The sequence below is a fragment of the Drosophila santomea genome, chromosome 2L, assembly GCF_016746245.2.
Source record: "Drosophila santomea strain STO CAGO 1482 chromosome 2L, Prin_Dsan_1.1, whole genome shotgun sequence".
NCBI lineage: Eukaryota > Metazoa > Arthropoda > Insecta > Diptera > Drosophilidae > Drosophila > Drosophila santomea.
In genome coordinates this window covers 2506180-2523908 of record NC_053016.2, presented here as the reverse complement: position 1 = coordinate 2523908, position 17729 = coordinate 2506180, and the positions used below count along the sequence as shown (strand labels likewise).

At 44.0% G+C, this 17729-nt stretch overlaps 2 protein-coding genes across 3 annotated transcripts; one reads left to right on the top strand and one right to left on the bottom strand.

Annotated features, from left to right (window-relative positions):
* Positions 1 to 263: 263 nt before the first annotated feature.
* LOC120446763 (out at first protein) lies at positions 264 to 14454 on the bottom strand. Of its 2 annotated transcripts, none has more exons than XM_039627913.2 (4): positions 14082 to 14454; positions 12042 to 12155; positions 11639 to 11957; positions 264 to 396 (listed from the first exon to the last, which is right to left on the bottom strand). In XM_039627913.2, the coding sequence occupies exons 1-4, from the start codon at positions 14343 to 14345 to the stop codon at positions 281 to 283; spliced, it is 813 nt and encodes a 270-aa protein (XP_039483847.1). In that variant the 5' UTR covers positions 14346 to 14454; the 3' UTR covers positions 264 to 280. The 2 variants fall into 2 exon arrangements, with proteins under 2 accessions (XP_039483847.1, XP_039483837.1); XM_039627903.2 differs by lacking the exon at positions 264 to 396 and adding an exon at positions 8642 to 11088 and having other exon boundaries at positions 14082 to 14452.
* A 296-nt stretch (positions 14455 to 14750) lies between these two features.
* On the top strand, positions 14751 to 17248 carry LOC120446752 (protein sly1 homolog). Its single transcript, XM_039627893.2, has 5 exons — positions 14751 to 14962; positions 15037 to 15196; positions 15254 to 15942; positions 16013 to 16722; positions 16780 to 17248. The coding sequence occupies exons 1-5, from the start codon at positions 14935 to 14937 to the stop codon at positions 17110 to 17112; spliced, it is 1920 nt and encodes a 639-aa protein (XP_039483827.1). The 5' UTR covers positions 14751 to 14934; the 3' UTR covers positions 17113 to 17248.
* The last annotated feature ends 481 nt before the right edge of the window (positions 17249 to 17729 follow it).

The following is a 17729-nucleotide window of genomic DNA, read 5'->3' as shown; positions in this document are numbered from 1 at the left end:
ATTGCTTTTAATTGTTACATGCTCTTTAAGCCCTTTATTGAACCTAATTACAAATTAAAAGAGAAAATCAAATTTGGTTGTTGTAAATTTTTTTTTTATTATATATTACTCCAGATTTGTTCAACAACTTTCACTGATTTTTCTTTAAGGTTGCTTTGCGTGCCATTTTGTTATTTATTGAAGCAATGTACAAAGTTTTGTTTTCCCTGGCCAAAAGAAATCTCGGCGGTGCGTCTAAACCTTTTTGCGTGCGCCAAGTTTTTCGGCTTTTAACTCAGTCTCAAAGGCATCCCAACTCCTGTTTTTTAGCTTCCAGCTCTGGCAACTTCATCACGAAAGGCCACGTGCTGGTGGAAAGGTGCACTGAAAAAAATATGATGGCTTTCGAATAAGCACCTTAATAGGTATTCGAAATACATATGTTCATCATAAGTTCAAAGTTATATTTATGTTTTGTAGGGGTAGAATTACTCAGATTGCCATTAAAATTGCATTAAATCAATATTTGTATATTCTATAATTTAAGCCTTAAAGTACTAGATGTTTTCGAATTGACAAACCATTTTGTTGTTAATTTTTCACTGAGCAGAGGTTGGATCCCAGAGGGGAGCACTCGTTGACATTGATTTGGGTCTCGCAGGAGAGCGGCCCCAGCGAAAGTAACCCATTTATTTACTTTAAGTTGGCCGCTTTTGCAGGCTCATTTATACTTGTATGTGTACACATACATATAAGTATATGTTTTTTGGAGCACTGTTGTTGTCGTTGTTGTTTTTTTTTTGGGTCGCAGTGCGGTGCAATCCTCATCTTCGCCTTGCTTAATAAGCAGCTTACAACATCGCGCAGTCAGTTTGTCACTCATTTTGCTTCATCATGCAGTAAGTGTGTCAATGTAACAAGCCAGAACCCTCGGAATTTCCCCGCTTTCCTCCGCCTTTCTCCGCATTTCCACCGCTTTTCCACTTTTCCCACCCATTCTCACCCACCCACTGTCCGCTGTGTATTTGCGCTGCTGCTTAGTGCAAAACTTGTCATTTGCAATTTCAGCGTTTTTTTCCCCACATTTATGTTTATTTGCACACACAGACAGTTGGGAGATGGGCAACTCATGCATATTTCACATGCAAATGCGTCCGCCACCCCCTTCACCACCCCTCGTCCATTGGTGCTGAGGTTATATGCAAACTAAGTGCTTGTAAATGGTTTTATGCTTAGCCTCAGCATTGTGGGCGGGGCTCCCCAAAAAGTATGCTACAAAAAATGCCAGCAATTTAACAGTGATGTTTAAGCTCTACCTTTTAATATTTTATGTCTTTGCTGAACGCAAATTATTATTTTTATTCGACTTCACAAAGTCGTAGAATTTTTTAAAATATATATCTTAGCATACATTTATTTGTCGAGTGCTTATGCAAGTAATCGCTTACGATTGTATTTTATGGCTCAGCCCAGAAAAACATCACATTTTTTACACCTTGAAAAGGGTTGAAAAACCCTTTTTCGAAACTGTCAGCAAATATTTTCAGCCGCAGCAGCAGCAGCCTAAGTAAACAAATTAATTTGCGGATGCAGAAAAGTACGTGATTTTATATTTGCCCTTCTGCTGCCGCTTAAAAAGGATTATGTGCTCGAGATTTTTACGAGAATCGTTTTTTTTTCGCCGACTCTTCTTTTTAATTAAAAAGTTATTTGCCTTAAAGCTGGTATTAAATGAAGCTGGCACGGCCACTTTGGACTTTTAATAGATTTTTTCATGGACTTTGCCGCTCGATTTAATTCCAGCCGTGGAATTCATTATTTGATACTGCATTTCAGCTGTGATTTTCAAATGAAACTCCAGTTGGGTGATAAAAAATTTACACCAAAGAGAGTGCCGATGCGTCGCGAAAGTGTAAAATAAAAATTGAAATGAAATAAACACGGCAGGAGTCCATAAACAAGAGTGGGTAAAAGTGCGCACAAAAAAGGGCCCAAAAACCTTTTAGAAAAACTACAAATTTAATTTTTCATCCAGATATGTGCGGCAAATGAAATTTCAGTTGGAGCTCAAAACAGAAGTCAATAATATTGGTTTCACACGCAACAAATATTTCTCTGATTACAGATATGTGCTCCCTTTGAATCATTTAATTAAAGGATGTTCCGTAATTAAAATAAAATCTATTATTTTCATTGTAACATACACTTTCTTTGTGGTTCTGTGTGTAGACAGTTTATTCATAGAACAATATTCATTTTAGTCAGCCATGACCCATTATTAAACATATCATGTTTATTTGTTTAATATTCCCAACAGATTGTGCCAGCTGTTGCCAAAAAATCCCAAATCAATAACATTATGCAAAAAAATGTACTTTAATATTTGACGAGACACAGACGACCCCTGAATTTTCCCTAGCTGCGCTGTTTTTCACAGGAATGAAGTACATGTAGGCCACTTGGCACAAAGCCCGGCTGTGTTTTCAATTAAATTTTCACAATTTTCCGCCCGAAGAGAAATGGCCTATGCGATAAATATCACGACAAATACTTCCGAGGGCGTTGAGGGCCTAGTTAGGGAAAATGGATCTAGTACAAAGGGAGCAGGCTGAAAGTGAGTTTTCATATCCAACCACGTACTTTAATGACAAGCAAAGTTTGCTTACGACGACTTAAATTGAATTTTCGATTTTCATCTAATTGCCTTACCTATTATAACTCAATTGGGCTGGAAAGGCAAATCGTTTCCAAAGCGGTGATCTAAAATTATTATTTTGTTCAGTTGACTTTGGATGGCGTATAATGTCTAACGTAAAGTGCTTAAATATTCAGCTAATCATTCTATTATATTTTGTAGCTGCGGTTAGTGTGAAAAAGCGTATGTTTTAAATAATTGAATTATTAAGTTATGTAAAATAAGATAGCTTACAGATTTGATCTTACCAATGTCAAGTGCACAAGTTTTGACAAGCAGTTCAGCGACTTTGAATATTGCTATCTGAAGTCGGTAAATCGGACATATAAATATTTATCGATTAGGTGCAACATGCTCAAAACTCCAGTGACTAAAGTAAAAGTAAGTACATACTTTACTAGGTATTTTACTACTATATTACATGGTTTGCACTACAGGTGAATGTGGCGTTCTTCAAGCTATATAATAGCTACAGGCGATACATGTACAATGTCACAGTGGACTTCTGCAGATTCTTGAAAAACCCCAGTTCGAGTCCATTTGTTAACTTTTGGTACCGCATGGGCATAAACCACTCCAATATCAACCACACGTGTCCCTACAATGTGAGTAACTCAATTGTATTTTAATGAAATCCATGTTAAACTATATCCTGGTCTACAGCACGATCTGCGAATAGAAAAGCTTCCGGTCGAAGTTGTGAATTACCAGGTGACGGAAGTGCTGCCCCTTCCTGAAGGAGATTATTTGATCGAAACCACTTGGCTTGCCTACGTCACTAAGAAGGTCGAAGTCAAAATCTATGGCACTCTATTCTAAATCTACTTACTTGTTTCTTTGCCATTATACTTATGCATTAAATAAGGAGTTATACGCGATATCGCGACTTCTCCTTAAGAAGCGATAATTCTCCTCAGTGCTCTGGCTTTGGCTTTAATGTTTGGCGTGAAAGTGGAGCAAAAGGCCCACAACGTGCCCCTTGTTACTCTATTTTTACCTCACGGGTTTGTTTGTCAAGCCGGCGCGGAGTTTTAGTTGTGGCCCAGTTGCTGGTGTTACGGTTAGCAATTAACATGCCTTCAACACTTGCCACCGCACTACACGACAATCGCCAGCGGCGGCTGGTGGCCACTCAAGGACGCAGGACACAGGACGCAGGTCGCAGGACTTAGGACTCAGGATGCGGCACAATAAACGAGACGCTAACCATTGTCGCCTGTTTGACTTTGTCATTAGCAAATGCACTCGAGACTCCGGCAGCGAAAGAAGCTTCATCGGGGAAAATATTCCACTAATAAACAAATTGTTAGGGACGGAAATCTCAACGTTTTTTAAAGTATTAAAAGAGATGTATGCAGTACAAAATAAAAATGGAAAATATTCAAAACAAGTGTTATTTAAGGACCTTTGTTATCTTTATGATTCTGAAAAGCGAACTAGCTTAAGCTATATTTTTTCGCTCAGTGCAAGCTAAAGCAAAGCAGTTGCAATGAAGCCAAGTGAGCACTTTCAAGATTTATGCGTCTGGCAGTCTCGTCTTGGCGCGCTTCCTGCTGCTTCCTGCCGCATCCTGCCGCATCCTGCCGCATCCTGCCGCTTCCTTCCGCTGCTGCCTTGCAGGACATCTTCGGCTGCAGCGCGGCACATTAAACTTTTAAGCATAATTTCCTGGCGTATTGTTTTTAATTATTGTGGCAGCGCCAGCTGCTGCACATCTTATTTACAATTAAACTGCCGCTTATTTCGTTATCGAATAAATATGCAAAACTTAAGCGCCAGCTGGGACAACCATTCCCCTCTTATACCCTTATCCCCTTATCTCGACGTCTTGCGCCGGCCAAAATGCAATTGCACAATTCCCAATTGTGCGCAAAATTCAGAACGACACTGTGTGCTGCCATAAATTGTTTTTGGCAACAATTCAAAAAGCCCTGCAATTCCAGTTGGCTTCTTAGGGCTCCTGCCGGAAACTGCTCAAGTGCCACGAAGCTCGGTTTTCGCCTCGGAGTGAAACTAAACTTAATTGTAGGTCGCACAGTGGGGAATTTGGACGTATGTAGTATTAAATTCATATTGTTTATGGCCTATTTATATTACAGAATTAAGGATTACAGAGCTTGTCTGAAATGGGCTTTAAATTTATTTGAAAAATTCATTTTGAAAAGTTTTTCATGTGTATTTCAAAGTGCTTTTTATCAATTTTCCATGACACAGTGAGTAAAAGCAGCTAGGGTAAACCGAAAATGATTTGGGAGATTATAATAAGCAGCTAAACCTTTTAAGCTTTCTTGGTCTTGCCACTTTGCAGCCACAAAACTTTTTCTACGAGATGAAAACAAATTCCATTTTACTTTGTGCCCCCATCCACAGCCAATCCCCAAAAAGGTGCTGCCCTTGGCTAGCTGAATTTTCTAAATAATTTCACAGCGCCTTATTACGGAGGCCATTCGTTGGCCTCGGCTCAGAAATGCGGAAAGGTTGGGCGGGGCATCATGTAACAGGTTGCCAGCCCATCACACAGGAGATTAGGCAGTCGGAAAATGGAAAAGCTGGACCGCCGCTCAACTGGACTGGGAAAAGCGGGCAGTAGTAACAGCTGCTACCTGTGAGCGAGGAGTGGCTTACCCTTTTTTACCGCCTCTTGACGGGCAAAGCCGAAGAAGAGGCCTCGATTTTTAAGACTTGTCAGTCAGGACTAAGTCCTTTGACTGCCTGTCCACCGCCCACATATTACACTAGTAAAAATAAAGGAAAATTTAAATTAAAAAAAAACCCTTTGCCAATAAACTTTAATAATCAAGCGTACAACTAAGTTCAATAACCCAATCTAACTAGTACTTAAATAATCAATTAGGTAAAGTAAAATAATTATAATTGATAATCCTGACCTACCACATTTTCTCCCAGTGCCCCCCCACTCCGCTGCCTTCGGGCTGCTTTTGTACTTTGGAAAAAAGCAAATATTTGTATTTCTGCTTGAATGGCTGAACGATTGAACTGAGAGCGAAATTTGAACTGTAGCAAATCACACGCGTTTGATTGATGATTTGGCAGCAGTGCGGGGCGTGGATTTGTGTATAAACCGAGCGACCCAAAAAGTAGCAAAAACTCTGAAATAAAAACGGAGAAAAGGTTGCCATTCCGCTGAAGAGGGCGTGCACATGCCGTTGCTCCCTGCGTATACTTAATATTTGCGTGGGGAGGGAAAATGGGTGAAGAAGGAAGCTGAGCTGAGCTAAGCTTAGTTTTGTTTTGTTTCTTTGCCGACGAACACACATAACTCACATTAATATGCATTGCTGATAAGGCAGAGAATCATCGCAGCCCCCAGAAAATCAAACAAAGGCAATAAATCAGGGCAAAGAAATGAATTTTGATTGTCATTGATTTATGTACAGTGCAGTTGGGGAGCAACTGGGGCGGACTGACCAACAGATCCCAACACCCACACGCATAATGGCAGCGATAATGATGACAGGACCAAGACGAAGGACCTCGAAAAGGTCCCTAAAAGTATGCCAACCGCCTTTGGGGCCATCCAATTGGGGCAATTCAATTAGCTGTCATCAAATGACAATTACAAATGAAGACGGCAGGTGTTCTGGAAAATAAAATCGATTTGATTCGAAATAAATGCGGGCATTAGCAGACTTTGCCAAGCGGAAAAATAATGATGTTATGCGATTGCTATTTCGGGAATATTGTGGTTATAATTGCTTACGAAGTAGTAATCTCCATGAAATCAGAAAATCACATGTTAATAAAATAAACCTTGAACTAGAAAATTATTGGGTTTAATTGTAACGTATTTAATTGGGAGCCCAAATTCCCTTTGTGTTAAATGTTTACTGAAACATTCTGCAAAAAGACAAGCAAAACTTGAATGATTTTATCCCACAGACCCTCAACTTAATGTAGCCATTTTCAATTAAATGGAGTTCAATTCAAGGGTCACACAAACAATAATCATAGCCTGCCATTAGGCGCAGTCGTTTTGCCATAAACTTTGCACTCCCGACCATCCCCGCTAATTGTTAAAACTTTCAATTACGCCGAAGACAGGGGGCAAACCGAATACTCCCCTTTGACCCCATGACCCCCTGCCCCTGCCCACGCCCATGGAAAAGGGGGGCTGGTGGAATGTCAGTCTGTGCGTCAGTTTGTCAAGTTGGCAAAAGCGAAAATTACATTTCAAAAGTAGTTGGCAAGTCGTCGGCTTTGCAACTGCTTTTGTTTCACCGCCCTACGTGACTCGGCCAAATTAGTGGGCTTTCTGGAAGGGGGGTCTTTGGGGTTATTTACCCCCTCCCCTTTTCACTGGCAAACAGACTCTTTAAGTGCGCCTTGAACTTTGTGGCAGAAGCGAACGCTGTAGGGCCTGTTTGGGATGATTACACGGCGTATGAGTGATTTTAATTTAACGCAGAGATAAACACACGAATGCCTAGCGACCGCGTGCCCGATTCCGAGCACTTCTGATATATATGGTAAGTACGCAATGTTCCGTGTTCGTGTGGGCCGCTTTAAGTAGTTATGCAAATATTAAGCGCACAGCCGCCTTTTGACCTGAAAAGTCAATAGGAAAAACTCACACGGCCACTCACACACGAGCATTGAAGGCACATGTACTCATACTCATGCACTCATACTCACACTCGAGAACTTTTCTCGGGCGAAAGTCGGCGGAGAAAGCTGCTTTCGCTGGCCTGATAATAAACACTGACAAGCCACACACCAAACACCAGTGACGAGTGCAAATGTCAAGAGCGGTGATTTTTGAAGGATTTCAATGGGAATGTTGGGGCGTAAGGTTAAATAAGTACGGAAATTTCTACGTTTGAGTAGCTAAATAAATAATAACTTTAATATTAATATTCATTTATACTTAGGTAACTTGGGTTTTTTAAATTACATATATACTCACCTTGTTGATTCCGCCAAATTTGCTGGGTGCGCGGCTGACCAGTGGGAAAAACCAAAAATATCGACGGGGAAATCGAATTCCGAGTGTAAACTTAATTAAGAGCCTGCGAAGAGAGTTGATATTGTTTGATTTACACGCCAGCAGCTGCATGCTTTAATTAAACAGGCGTGGAATGGGACGAGGTCACCGGCTGGCCCTGACCCACGCCAGGACACCAGGGTGTTTTTTTTCCGAGCAGCCAGCTGTCGCTGATTACCCGCCAGGAAGTGACCCACCAAAAAAAAAAAAAAAACAAAGGCTGGGCAAAGGGAACAGGGAAGAGGGATCCAGGCTCTGGCATTTCATGGCTCATTAGGCATGCACATACGTTTGCTCCCCATTGGATTGGGAATCGGATTGGGTTTCGAGGAGGTCCTGGCGCAGGACTCCAGCGCCATTTCCGACTGGCACTGCTACACTTCTTCACTCCTCCTGCTGCTGCTGCGAAATCGTAACAAATTCAATTTTCTACGACGCCGATTTGGTTTCCGCACGTCTTAAGCCATCGTCGGCTACAGTCGACGCCATGAATATAGTTATTGGCTGAAAGTGTTTGTCTAGATGTCGGTTGTCTGCGTTTTACCCGCCCTGTTACTCCACCCTCCCCCATCGTCAATACCGATTGCGCAGTAAAATAAATGATATGAATCTGTGCGCTCTGCTCTGCTCATGAATTACAAATCGCATAAAGGATTTGCCACTGGCTCAAGACAGCGGCAAGGACGAGCTGCTCCTTTCGTGCAGCCCGCACTGCAGACAGGATGCGGATGCGGGCCTCGCAGCGGAAGGATCCTCTTCCTGACGAAGGAGCTGCGAGGAGTTCGCAAACAACGCACAGCATGCCGGGCATTTTAATGCATTGAGAGGTTGGCCATTCCGGCGGGGAGCCCTCCAATGATTAGGAAAATGCATTGCTACACTGCGCTTTCCATCGCATAAAGTCGAAATTAATGCAAATAGGCCTGAAACAGAAATTCCATTCACCATAAGAGAAAGTCAATGTGTAAGTTTTTCATTACTGTTGCTTTTTTATAAAACGTAGAATTCGTCAGCATTTGTATTAAGACTAATTATTAATGTCAATTTCTTAGTTAGGACTAGTCGCTATCGATTAATCGTTAATATTGGCAAATGCTCTTTACACAATTCAGATCATCGAGTCTTACCAGTTTTAAATGCTTAGTAATACTAATCAATTTTTACACTTGATCAATTCGTTTCCATTACATTTTATACAGTGAGTCAAAGGAGCTGTCTTCCTATATTGTAGAAAAAATTATTATCACCGTTGGTTTTTCTTGTTGTCGAAACTGGTTTACAACTTCTGATTTTTGTTTTGGTTTGTAGTACGCTTTTAGGAAAATATGCCATTCTAACACTCTAAGTAGACTAGGTTCTTGAAATTTATACAATAGATTATTGTTCTTGGTATTGTTTATTATTGGTATCAATCAATTTGCTTAAGGTTTTGCCATCGTAAGGTATTTCATTTGTTTTCGAATACAAAGTGGAAAAGGTTACAAGTCAAAGGCAAAAAGGCAGGCGTGTTTACGGTCTAGTTATTAAGGTTTAGATTCAAAGGGAAAGATTAGGAGGAAAGAAACGGGATGTTGTATCTCAAACAGCCATTTTCGAGGGGTAAGATAAAAAAGCTTTCTATGCGGCAGTCGTTTTGGTTAGTAGAATTCTTCACATTCACCATCCCCCCAAATGGCAATATATCTTATTCTTGTGGTTTTTTCTGTTTCTGTTTCTGTTACAACTATTATGAGCACAATTAATTCCGAGTTTTGCCAACGCCTGTCACATTCCTTAGTTCAATTAATGTCCTTTTTCTACCGCTCGTAAAATATGCTAAGGCCACATTTAATTTATTTATACTTCTATACCTATTTAATATTCTTGAGCTCAACGCAACACGAGTGGAGAGGGCGTGAAACGTGATATTGTGTCCAACAATCTTAATACATCTAATCAGGCTTCAGTTAAGGTAAGTGAAGTGGAGATAAAGGCAAACAAAGGAAATATAAAACGCTCTGAAAGGGTAATTGAAACGAAATTGCTGCACACAATGTGAATGAAAAAGTATGGAGTGAACGGGCAAAGTAAACAAAATTGAAAGTGGACCTGAAAGGTGAGTAAGCAAAGAAAGCTGCGAGCAAAAATGGCTATAAATTCTCAAATACCTTGGAAAAAGTTAAGAAAGATCTAAAGAGTGATAGATAATTACAGGAAAGGTGCTGCTGTTATAGGTAAATCAATTAGTTGTCTTAGAAAATGTAAAAGATTCGATAAGGGATCAACTGGTATAAAAGGATTAGATGGAAAAGGACTATGTCTTAAAAGTGCTTAACCTTTAATTCAGCGAGCTCTCTCTTAGGATTAAATTGAATAAGGACACCTAATCTAGGTCTAAATGAAATCCGGCATAAGCGTAAAACGTGAGCTGGCTAAAAGCTAATCATCGTTAAATATACATATATATACATAGTATACAGAAGCACATTTTTACATTTATTTCGCTTTACTCCTTTTTTGCTGTAGCATAACCTCCATCCAGTGGCTTGCATCCGAATGTCCGCGTCCAGAATCTTGAATCGTGAGCGGAAAAAGTGTCAGCACTCGTTTTTTTCCTGGACGTATAGCGGATTGGGGAAGTTGGGTTTTTCAAGCGTTCATTATCACGCAACGATGGCGGCCATTGCGGACGAGGATGATGATGGCGATGATGATGGTGATGACTGCTGATGCGAAGTGGGGGCAACCTGAGAATGATGCTGATGCTGCTGATGCTGTTGCTGTTGCTGCTGCCGGCTGGGCTTATGTTGGAATTGGGACTGGGAATGGGAGTTGGACTGGGAATGGGACTTGGGGTGGTGGGAAATGTGATGGACCGGAAAACTCCACAGAGCAAAAGGCATCTGCTGCTGGACCAACAAAAGCAGTTGGCGTAATTTGTTGGTCGTCGTTGTTGTCGCTGCCGTTGTATCCTGCTTCCCACTTCCCCCAGCTCCCCCGCCAGTTATTGTCGCCGTTGTGGTAGCTGCTCTTGTTTCGCCACCCGGACAGGTGGCACTGGCATCATCCTCAATCTCGCTCCCATTTCGCCGCCTGGCGCAGCGCATCTGCATCAGCTGCAGCTCGCCGCGTCGTCATTCATCCCAGAGGCACTGTTGTTTCTGCCGCACATAATAGGTGAACTGTGTGCACTTGCGGCAGGTCTTGATGCCGCAGCGATAATTCGTCGACTGTGCCTGCTGCTGGGCGCCCGACGAGTCCGCTCCGGCGACTCCCTTGCCCTTGCAGTACTTGAGTCCGCAGGGATACCAGCCGATGCAGGTCTCCAGGTTGCACAGGCAGGGCGCCCACAGGCTGCTCACCTCGTTGCAGCGCGTCGAAAGCGTGTCCGGGAACTTCTCGGTGGCCGCCTCTAGGCTGGAAATCGAGGAGCCTGCCGGTAGTCGGAGTGCAGCGAACGGAAAGCGAAACGGAAACAAAAACGTAAACAAAAAGTTTCAAAGTTGCAAATACCCCCAGAACTGGTCGATATCTGTGCTGAAGTTTTCCTCACTTTGTTATTTCTATTAAGATTTCAGGGGGATTTCTCTAACTCAAGTCCTAACTTTCGATTAAGATTCTTGAATGTTTTCGTTTTCGCATATGAAATGGTATTTCATTTTAAAGGCACTCGCTTAAAATTTGAAATGAGTGCTTTAACTCGTTCAGTTCTGCATATATGCACTGCTTTTATAGATTCGTTTTATTATTATTTTTTGAGCAATACTTCCGCCATATTGCGCAGTGCACGCGATAACTTTTTATATGTCGAACTTTAAATAATCAGCAGCACAAACGGTTTTAATATTCCCCAAAAATGAAATTGTCGAATGGCAAAAAAATGGAAAAGGTGGCGGAAACTAATGAAAACCATTCAACTCCCGCGGATAAACATTCGAAATGATATGGGAATTCCATTTTAAAGTCCATGGGGAAGCACTCACCTGGCAGCTCCGCCCAAGCTTTAAGGTCCACATCCCGGACGTAGGTGGCGTCCATGGCCTCGGCGCAGAGTCCCTGCAGATGCCTTGTGATGGGCAGGGAGCGATTGAGCTGCACCCAGCTGCTCATGGTGAAGGTCTCGCGGCCCTTGTCCTCCTCGGGCGTGCGAATGGTGTGTGGATTCTTCTGGCGCAGCTTGGCCATGGCCGCCGAGGAGATGAAGTCGCCCTTGTTGAACTTGGTGGCGAAGCACATGACCTGGTACTGGCTCTGGCCACGCTCCTCCTCGCCGAGAACCAAGGCCTTGAGGATTTGAACCTCCTGCGGGGCAAACGGATAAGAGTGTTTCAATTTCAATTTGCTGGCTCTCGCACTGCTCGCCAGAGCCTCGGATTCTTAACTTACATTGCGAAAGTCGATGACCTGGGTGATGAGCGTTCCGTCGGTCTTCTGAAACTCCAGCGTTATCAGGTCCTCGCCGATGTTGGAGGTAATACTCTCCTGGATCACCTCGCCGCCCTGCAAAACAAATATAAGAAACAGGAAATGAAACGGATTAGAGAGCAACAAGTGTTAAATTACATTCTCGGCATTCCCTCCCTGGCCAGCTAAAATATTAATACGGCACAAAGGCAGTCACGAGATGATGCAGAGGGGTTCCTTACGTTGTCAGGACTTAAATTAACTATGACAGCTCCAGGAGCTGGGCGGCCATGAACCAAATTAGAGTCAAGAGAGTTGAAAAATAGAAAAAAGCAAAACATGGGGGCGGGCGCCAACGAAAACGAAACGGAGATGAGTGGGATGGGATGGGGTTTGGCAAAGGGAAGAATGGGGATGGGGAATTGGACAAGAGCGGAGGAGTCCACTCCTGCTCCCACGACATCTCGAAATGTAGTTCAACAACAACAACAGCAGCAGTATTTGCCCTCTACACGTGTACATGAACAAATTTGTTGGATGTGGGTGCTGTTTTTGTTAGGATACCCTGGTCTAGACTATTACGAATTTGGATACAAGTTTGTTAAATGTTTTAAGAGAAAGGTGGCTAAATGTGATACTAATAAATATGTGAATAACTAATTCAAATATTTTCATTCAGAATGGTAGTTTCGTATTTGTGGTGGTAAATGCATTTGTTTTTAGTTTAGTCAGTGTTCCCAATTAATGCTGATTATCTGATTAAACTACTATGAAGTGGGTTTCCAAGGGTATTTCGAGTTTCGACCCACGTAACACCTACACTTCCTGGTTTGTTCTTGTTGCTGCTGGGTTTTTCGTGTGTTTGCACAAAGGCGCATGTAAACAAAGAATAACCAAGAGAAGTGAGAGGAGAGAAAAGAGAAGAGGAAGGATGCAGGATGGGGGAGCGAGGGAAGAGAGCCATCAGGACATTTTGGGGCCAGGGACAGAGCACAGAGAACAATGAAGGATGTCACATGTAAACAAAGATGTACGAAAATACGCTGTGAGCAAGTGAGATAGCGAAAGCGCAAGAGAGAGAGAGAGAGCGAGAAGGTGCCTTTATTTCAAAGGCCCGGTGCTTTTTCGGCCAACTAATCTAAAATTTATGGAAAAGCCGAAAGCAAAGTGTCAATATTGAGCCAGTCAAACAAAGCCAACTAATATTAAAGTGGAAAAACGAAATGTCAGGCCAGTGAAAGTTTCAATACTGGCATTGAACTGCACATATGTATGTATGTAAATATGTATAATTGTATGTATGTACTTCATGGTGTTGCAAGCATGTAGAACAGTGCTTTGTGCTATGGTCATCAGACATCGATGGATTATCTGGCCTACTTAGCTGTCCACTAATTAGATATCGTCGATGTACAAGCTCACAGAACACGTTCCCATTCGGACAATCCTATATTTTGCATAAATCAATAGGGGATTTGATTTGTTGTGCACCTGTGCTGCCCGAATCTAAATTGGAAAACGTACTCAGGGTGCGCAGTGTATCAGTATTCAAATTAGTCTCGTGTGCGATCCTTGAAATTTATCAATTCCATGACCTGGGTCTACATAACAGCGAACATAGCATTGATTATCAATTATCAAACTAAATTGTTGTTGCTTTAAAATTAACTAATCTTTGCTGACTCTAAAAATATATTGTAGTATTTTGCACATTTGCAAGTGTCACATTATGACATTTACAGATTTACGGATAATTGTCATTGCCATCACTGATTTATTATGTTTTTGATATAAATCCCTTTAATTAACCGCGCAGATGGTTTATTTATCTTTGGCACCTCTCTTTCGCTCTCTCTCACTCTCTCGCGTTTTAAATTGTTTTGTTTTGGCGCGCTCATTTTCGAAATAAGATGTTCGAAAATCAGATGGGCAGCGCTGCCAGCGTCACTGTTTGTTGTTGTTGCGTATTGCGTTTTTTGTTGGTATTTAGGTGTTTTGAGCCACAATTTTGTAATTTCGCACCTGATTTTGGACGTTAATGAGCAGCTGGGAGTGGGCGCGGTCCACGCCCATCACTAGGTTGCAGAGCAGGAACCACAGAAAAGCGCGACTGTGCTTGAAAAAGTGATTTTTACTAACGACGCGACCGCAGCAATTGCCCTGCGATGGTGTTCTTATGCGGCTCAGCGCCTTAAAGTGCGTATTTCGCCAGCGGATCTGCGCCTGGCGTGCCGCACTCGCGGCAGTTGCGATGTGCTGGTGCGGATGCTCCGCTTTCATGATCATTGCGAATGCGATACGATGCGACACTGACAGTAACTTGTAAATAAAACCACACGAAACAACGAACCACTCGCGTCGACGAAAGGAAAATAACTGACGAAAAATGGGGAAACTCACTGGAAGGTGACTTTTCGAAATCAGCTGTCAGGTGTGACCGTACGGAAATCCCGAAAGGCGCTGCCAACCTTGTGGAACTGTAACAAACAAATTTAGATTGTACGAAATATACCATTGCATTACACCGGCACACATATTTATAGATATATATTGTTACATTATCTGCGGTCGAGTCTCCTGTAGAGCTTAAGACAGAGTCATAATGAAGTAGATTAATTATAAACAAATTCAGTTTCACATTCACTTACTTCAGTATTTAAATACCTTTCATGGTTTTTTCATTGCTAACGGTCACACTAAACGCACAGCTGATGCCTGCACTATGCACTAAATTTGGCCAAAACGCGTTGCCTCGCAGTCGCTTGTGACGTGTTGTTTTTTTGTAAACTATGTTTTTTAGCTGTTAAAAGGGACATAGGTTGTTAAAAATCCACGTAAACCAACTCAGAAGGACAGGCAAAGGACGGACCATACAATGCTGACCCTGCGGGAGCGCCAAATCAGTGAGAAACTTTGAAAACAATGGCTCCGTTGAGTGGAAAACCTAATTTATGGCTTTTCCTATTAATCATTGCAGATGCCATTAAGCAGATGCTTAATTTGAACTCGCAGCAGCCGAAAGCCCTAGCTGCCGAGCCGGTGTGGAAGATCCTCATCTACGATCGCGTTGGCCAGGACATCATATCGCCCATTATTTCCATCAAGGAGCTGCGAGAATTGGGCGTGACCCTGCATGTGTAAGTGGTGCTAGATCCTCCAGGAAGCCAGGAATTTATGTTTCAGTATACCTGCAGGCAACTCCACTCGGATCGTGACTCCATTCCGGATGTGCCGGCTATATACTTCTGCCTGCCCACCGATGAGAATCTGGACAGGATTCAGCAGGACTTCTCGAACGGACTATACGACGTGTACCACCTGAACTTCCTAGCGCCCATTACGCGCAGCAAAATCGAGAATCTTGCCGCCGCAGCACTGCATGCCGGTTGCGTGGCCAACATCCATCGCGTTTACGACCAGTATGTGAACTTCATCAGTCTGGAGGATGACTTCTTCATCCTAAAGCACCAGCAAAGCGATCAGCTTTCCTACTACGCCATTAACCGGGCCAACACGCGCGATGAGGAGATGGAGGCCCTGATGGACTCCATTGTGGACTCGCTCTTCGCCCTGTTTGTGACCCTGGGTAATGTGCCCATCATTCGCTGTCCGCGGAACAGTGCCGCCGAAATGGTGGCCCGCAAGCTGGAGAAGAAGCTGCGCGAGAACCTCTGGGATGCGCGTGCCAATTTGTTCCACATGGATGCCACGCAGGCCGGCGGCGGAGTGTTCAGCTTTCAGAGACCTGTGCTCCTGCTGCTGGACAGGAACATGGATCTAGCAACACCGCTCCATCACACCTGGTCGTATCAGGCGCTGGTGCACGATGTCCTGGACTTGGGTCTGAATCTGGTCTACGTGGAGGACGAGACGGCTAGTGCGGGCAAGTCAAATTACTTATAATCAACGCCTGAATGGCTGACACTCAGCAACTATTTTTTTCTATTTTTTAGGAGCCCGCAAGAAGCCCAAGGCCTGCGATTTGGACCGTAACGATCGCTTCTGGATGACACACAAGGGCAGTCCGTTCCCCACAGTGGCCGAGGCCATCCAGGAGGAGCTGGAGTCCTATCGGAACTCCGAGGAGGAGATCAAGCGCTTGAAGACATCGATGGGTATCGAGGGCGAGTCGGACATTGCATTCTCCCTGGTCAACGACACCACGGCCAGGCTCACCAATGCCGTCAATTCGCTGCCCCAACTGATGGAGAAGAAGCGACTGATCGACATGCACACCAAGATCGCCACTGCAATCCTGAACTTCATTAAGGCTCGCCGACTGGATTCATTCTTTGAGATCGAGGAGAAGGTCATGTCGAAGCAAACGCTGGACAGACCGCTGCTGGATCTTCTGAGGGATGCAGAGTTTGGCCAGGCGGAGGACAAGCTGCGCCTGTACATCATCTACTTTATCTGTGCGCAGCAGTTACCCGAATCGGAGCAGGAGCGGCTCAAGGAGGCGCTGCAGGCTGCCGGTTGTGATCTAACTGCCCTTGCGTACGTGCAGCGCTGGAAGGGAATCATGAACCGATCGCCGAGCATCAGCCAAGCCACCCAGTACGAGGGTGGCGGCACCAAGACTGTGTCCATGTTCACTAAGCTCGTCTCACAGGGCAGCTCCTTCGTGATGGAGGGCGTCAAGAATCTGGTGGTTAAGCGACATGTAGGTTTCTTCTTTCCAAATACATAGATCCAAATTCAATATTCAAATTCCTTGCAGAATCTTCCCGTGACCAAGATCACCGAGCAGGTGATGGAGTGTCGCAGCAATGCGGAGACGGATGACTACCTTTATCTGGATCCCAAGCTGCTCAAAGGTGGCGACGTGCTGCCCAAAAACCGGGCTCCATTCCAGGACGCAGTGGTGTTTATGGTCGGCGGAGGCAACTACATCGAGTACCAGAACCTGGTGGACTTCATCAAACAGAAGCAAACGTCCAATGTGCAACGGCGGATCATTTATGGCGCTTCCACGCTGACCAACGCGAGGCAGTTCCTCAAGGAGCTCTCCGCTTTGGGCGGCGAGATCCAGTCGCCGACTGCGACGAGTTAGGAGCGGCTGCTCCGATTCCATTGCTGCTGAGCGGAGTGGACCGGGTTTTGGGTGCATGTGCATGTGTGTCTGTGTGGCTTCTTTCGTTTACTTTAAGCATATCCAAAAATAAATTAAATGCCAGGCAAAAAAAAAAGAGAAGCAAGCGAACGCAACGGCAGAGCTCAGCACTCGGCAATTACTCCAACCTGACGCTTAATCCCCGAAGGACAACAAGCAAAAACATGCGTAGCCTCGTGTACAACAAGCCCAGGGAGCTGGTGTCGGAGTTGCTGGAATGGGAGCTCGGCGGCGGGCAGGGGCACTCGCATTCTAGGCACCCATTAACACCAACTTGGCAACGCTTTGATGGACAGCTGACAGACAACCAGTCAACGGCTGAGGCGATGATGGCCCAGCCATCCCGATGCCTGATGCCCGTTGCCCGGTTGCCTTCGGCGGCGGTGCCACAATTATGGGGCGACAACTATGCGCGGCACTTGGGGACAGGCGCAGAAGCTGGCAGGGACAGCACCCAGCAATTAGCACTATATCCCTGACCAACTATGAATGGAACGGACCGAGGCGAGTCGTTGTCGCTGTCGATGGCGATGGCGATGGCAGCGCACTGGAGCACT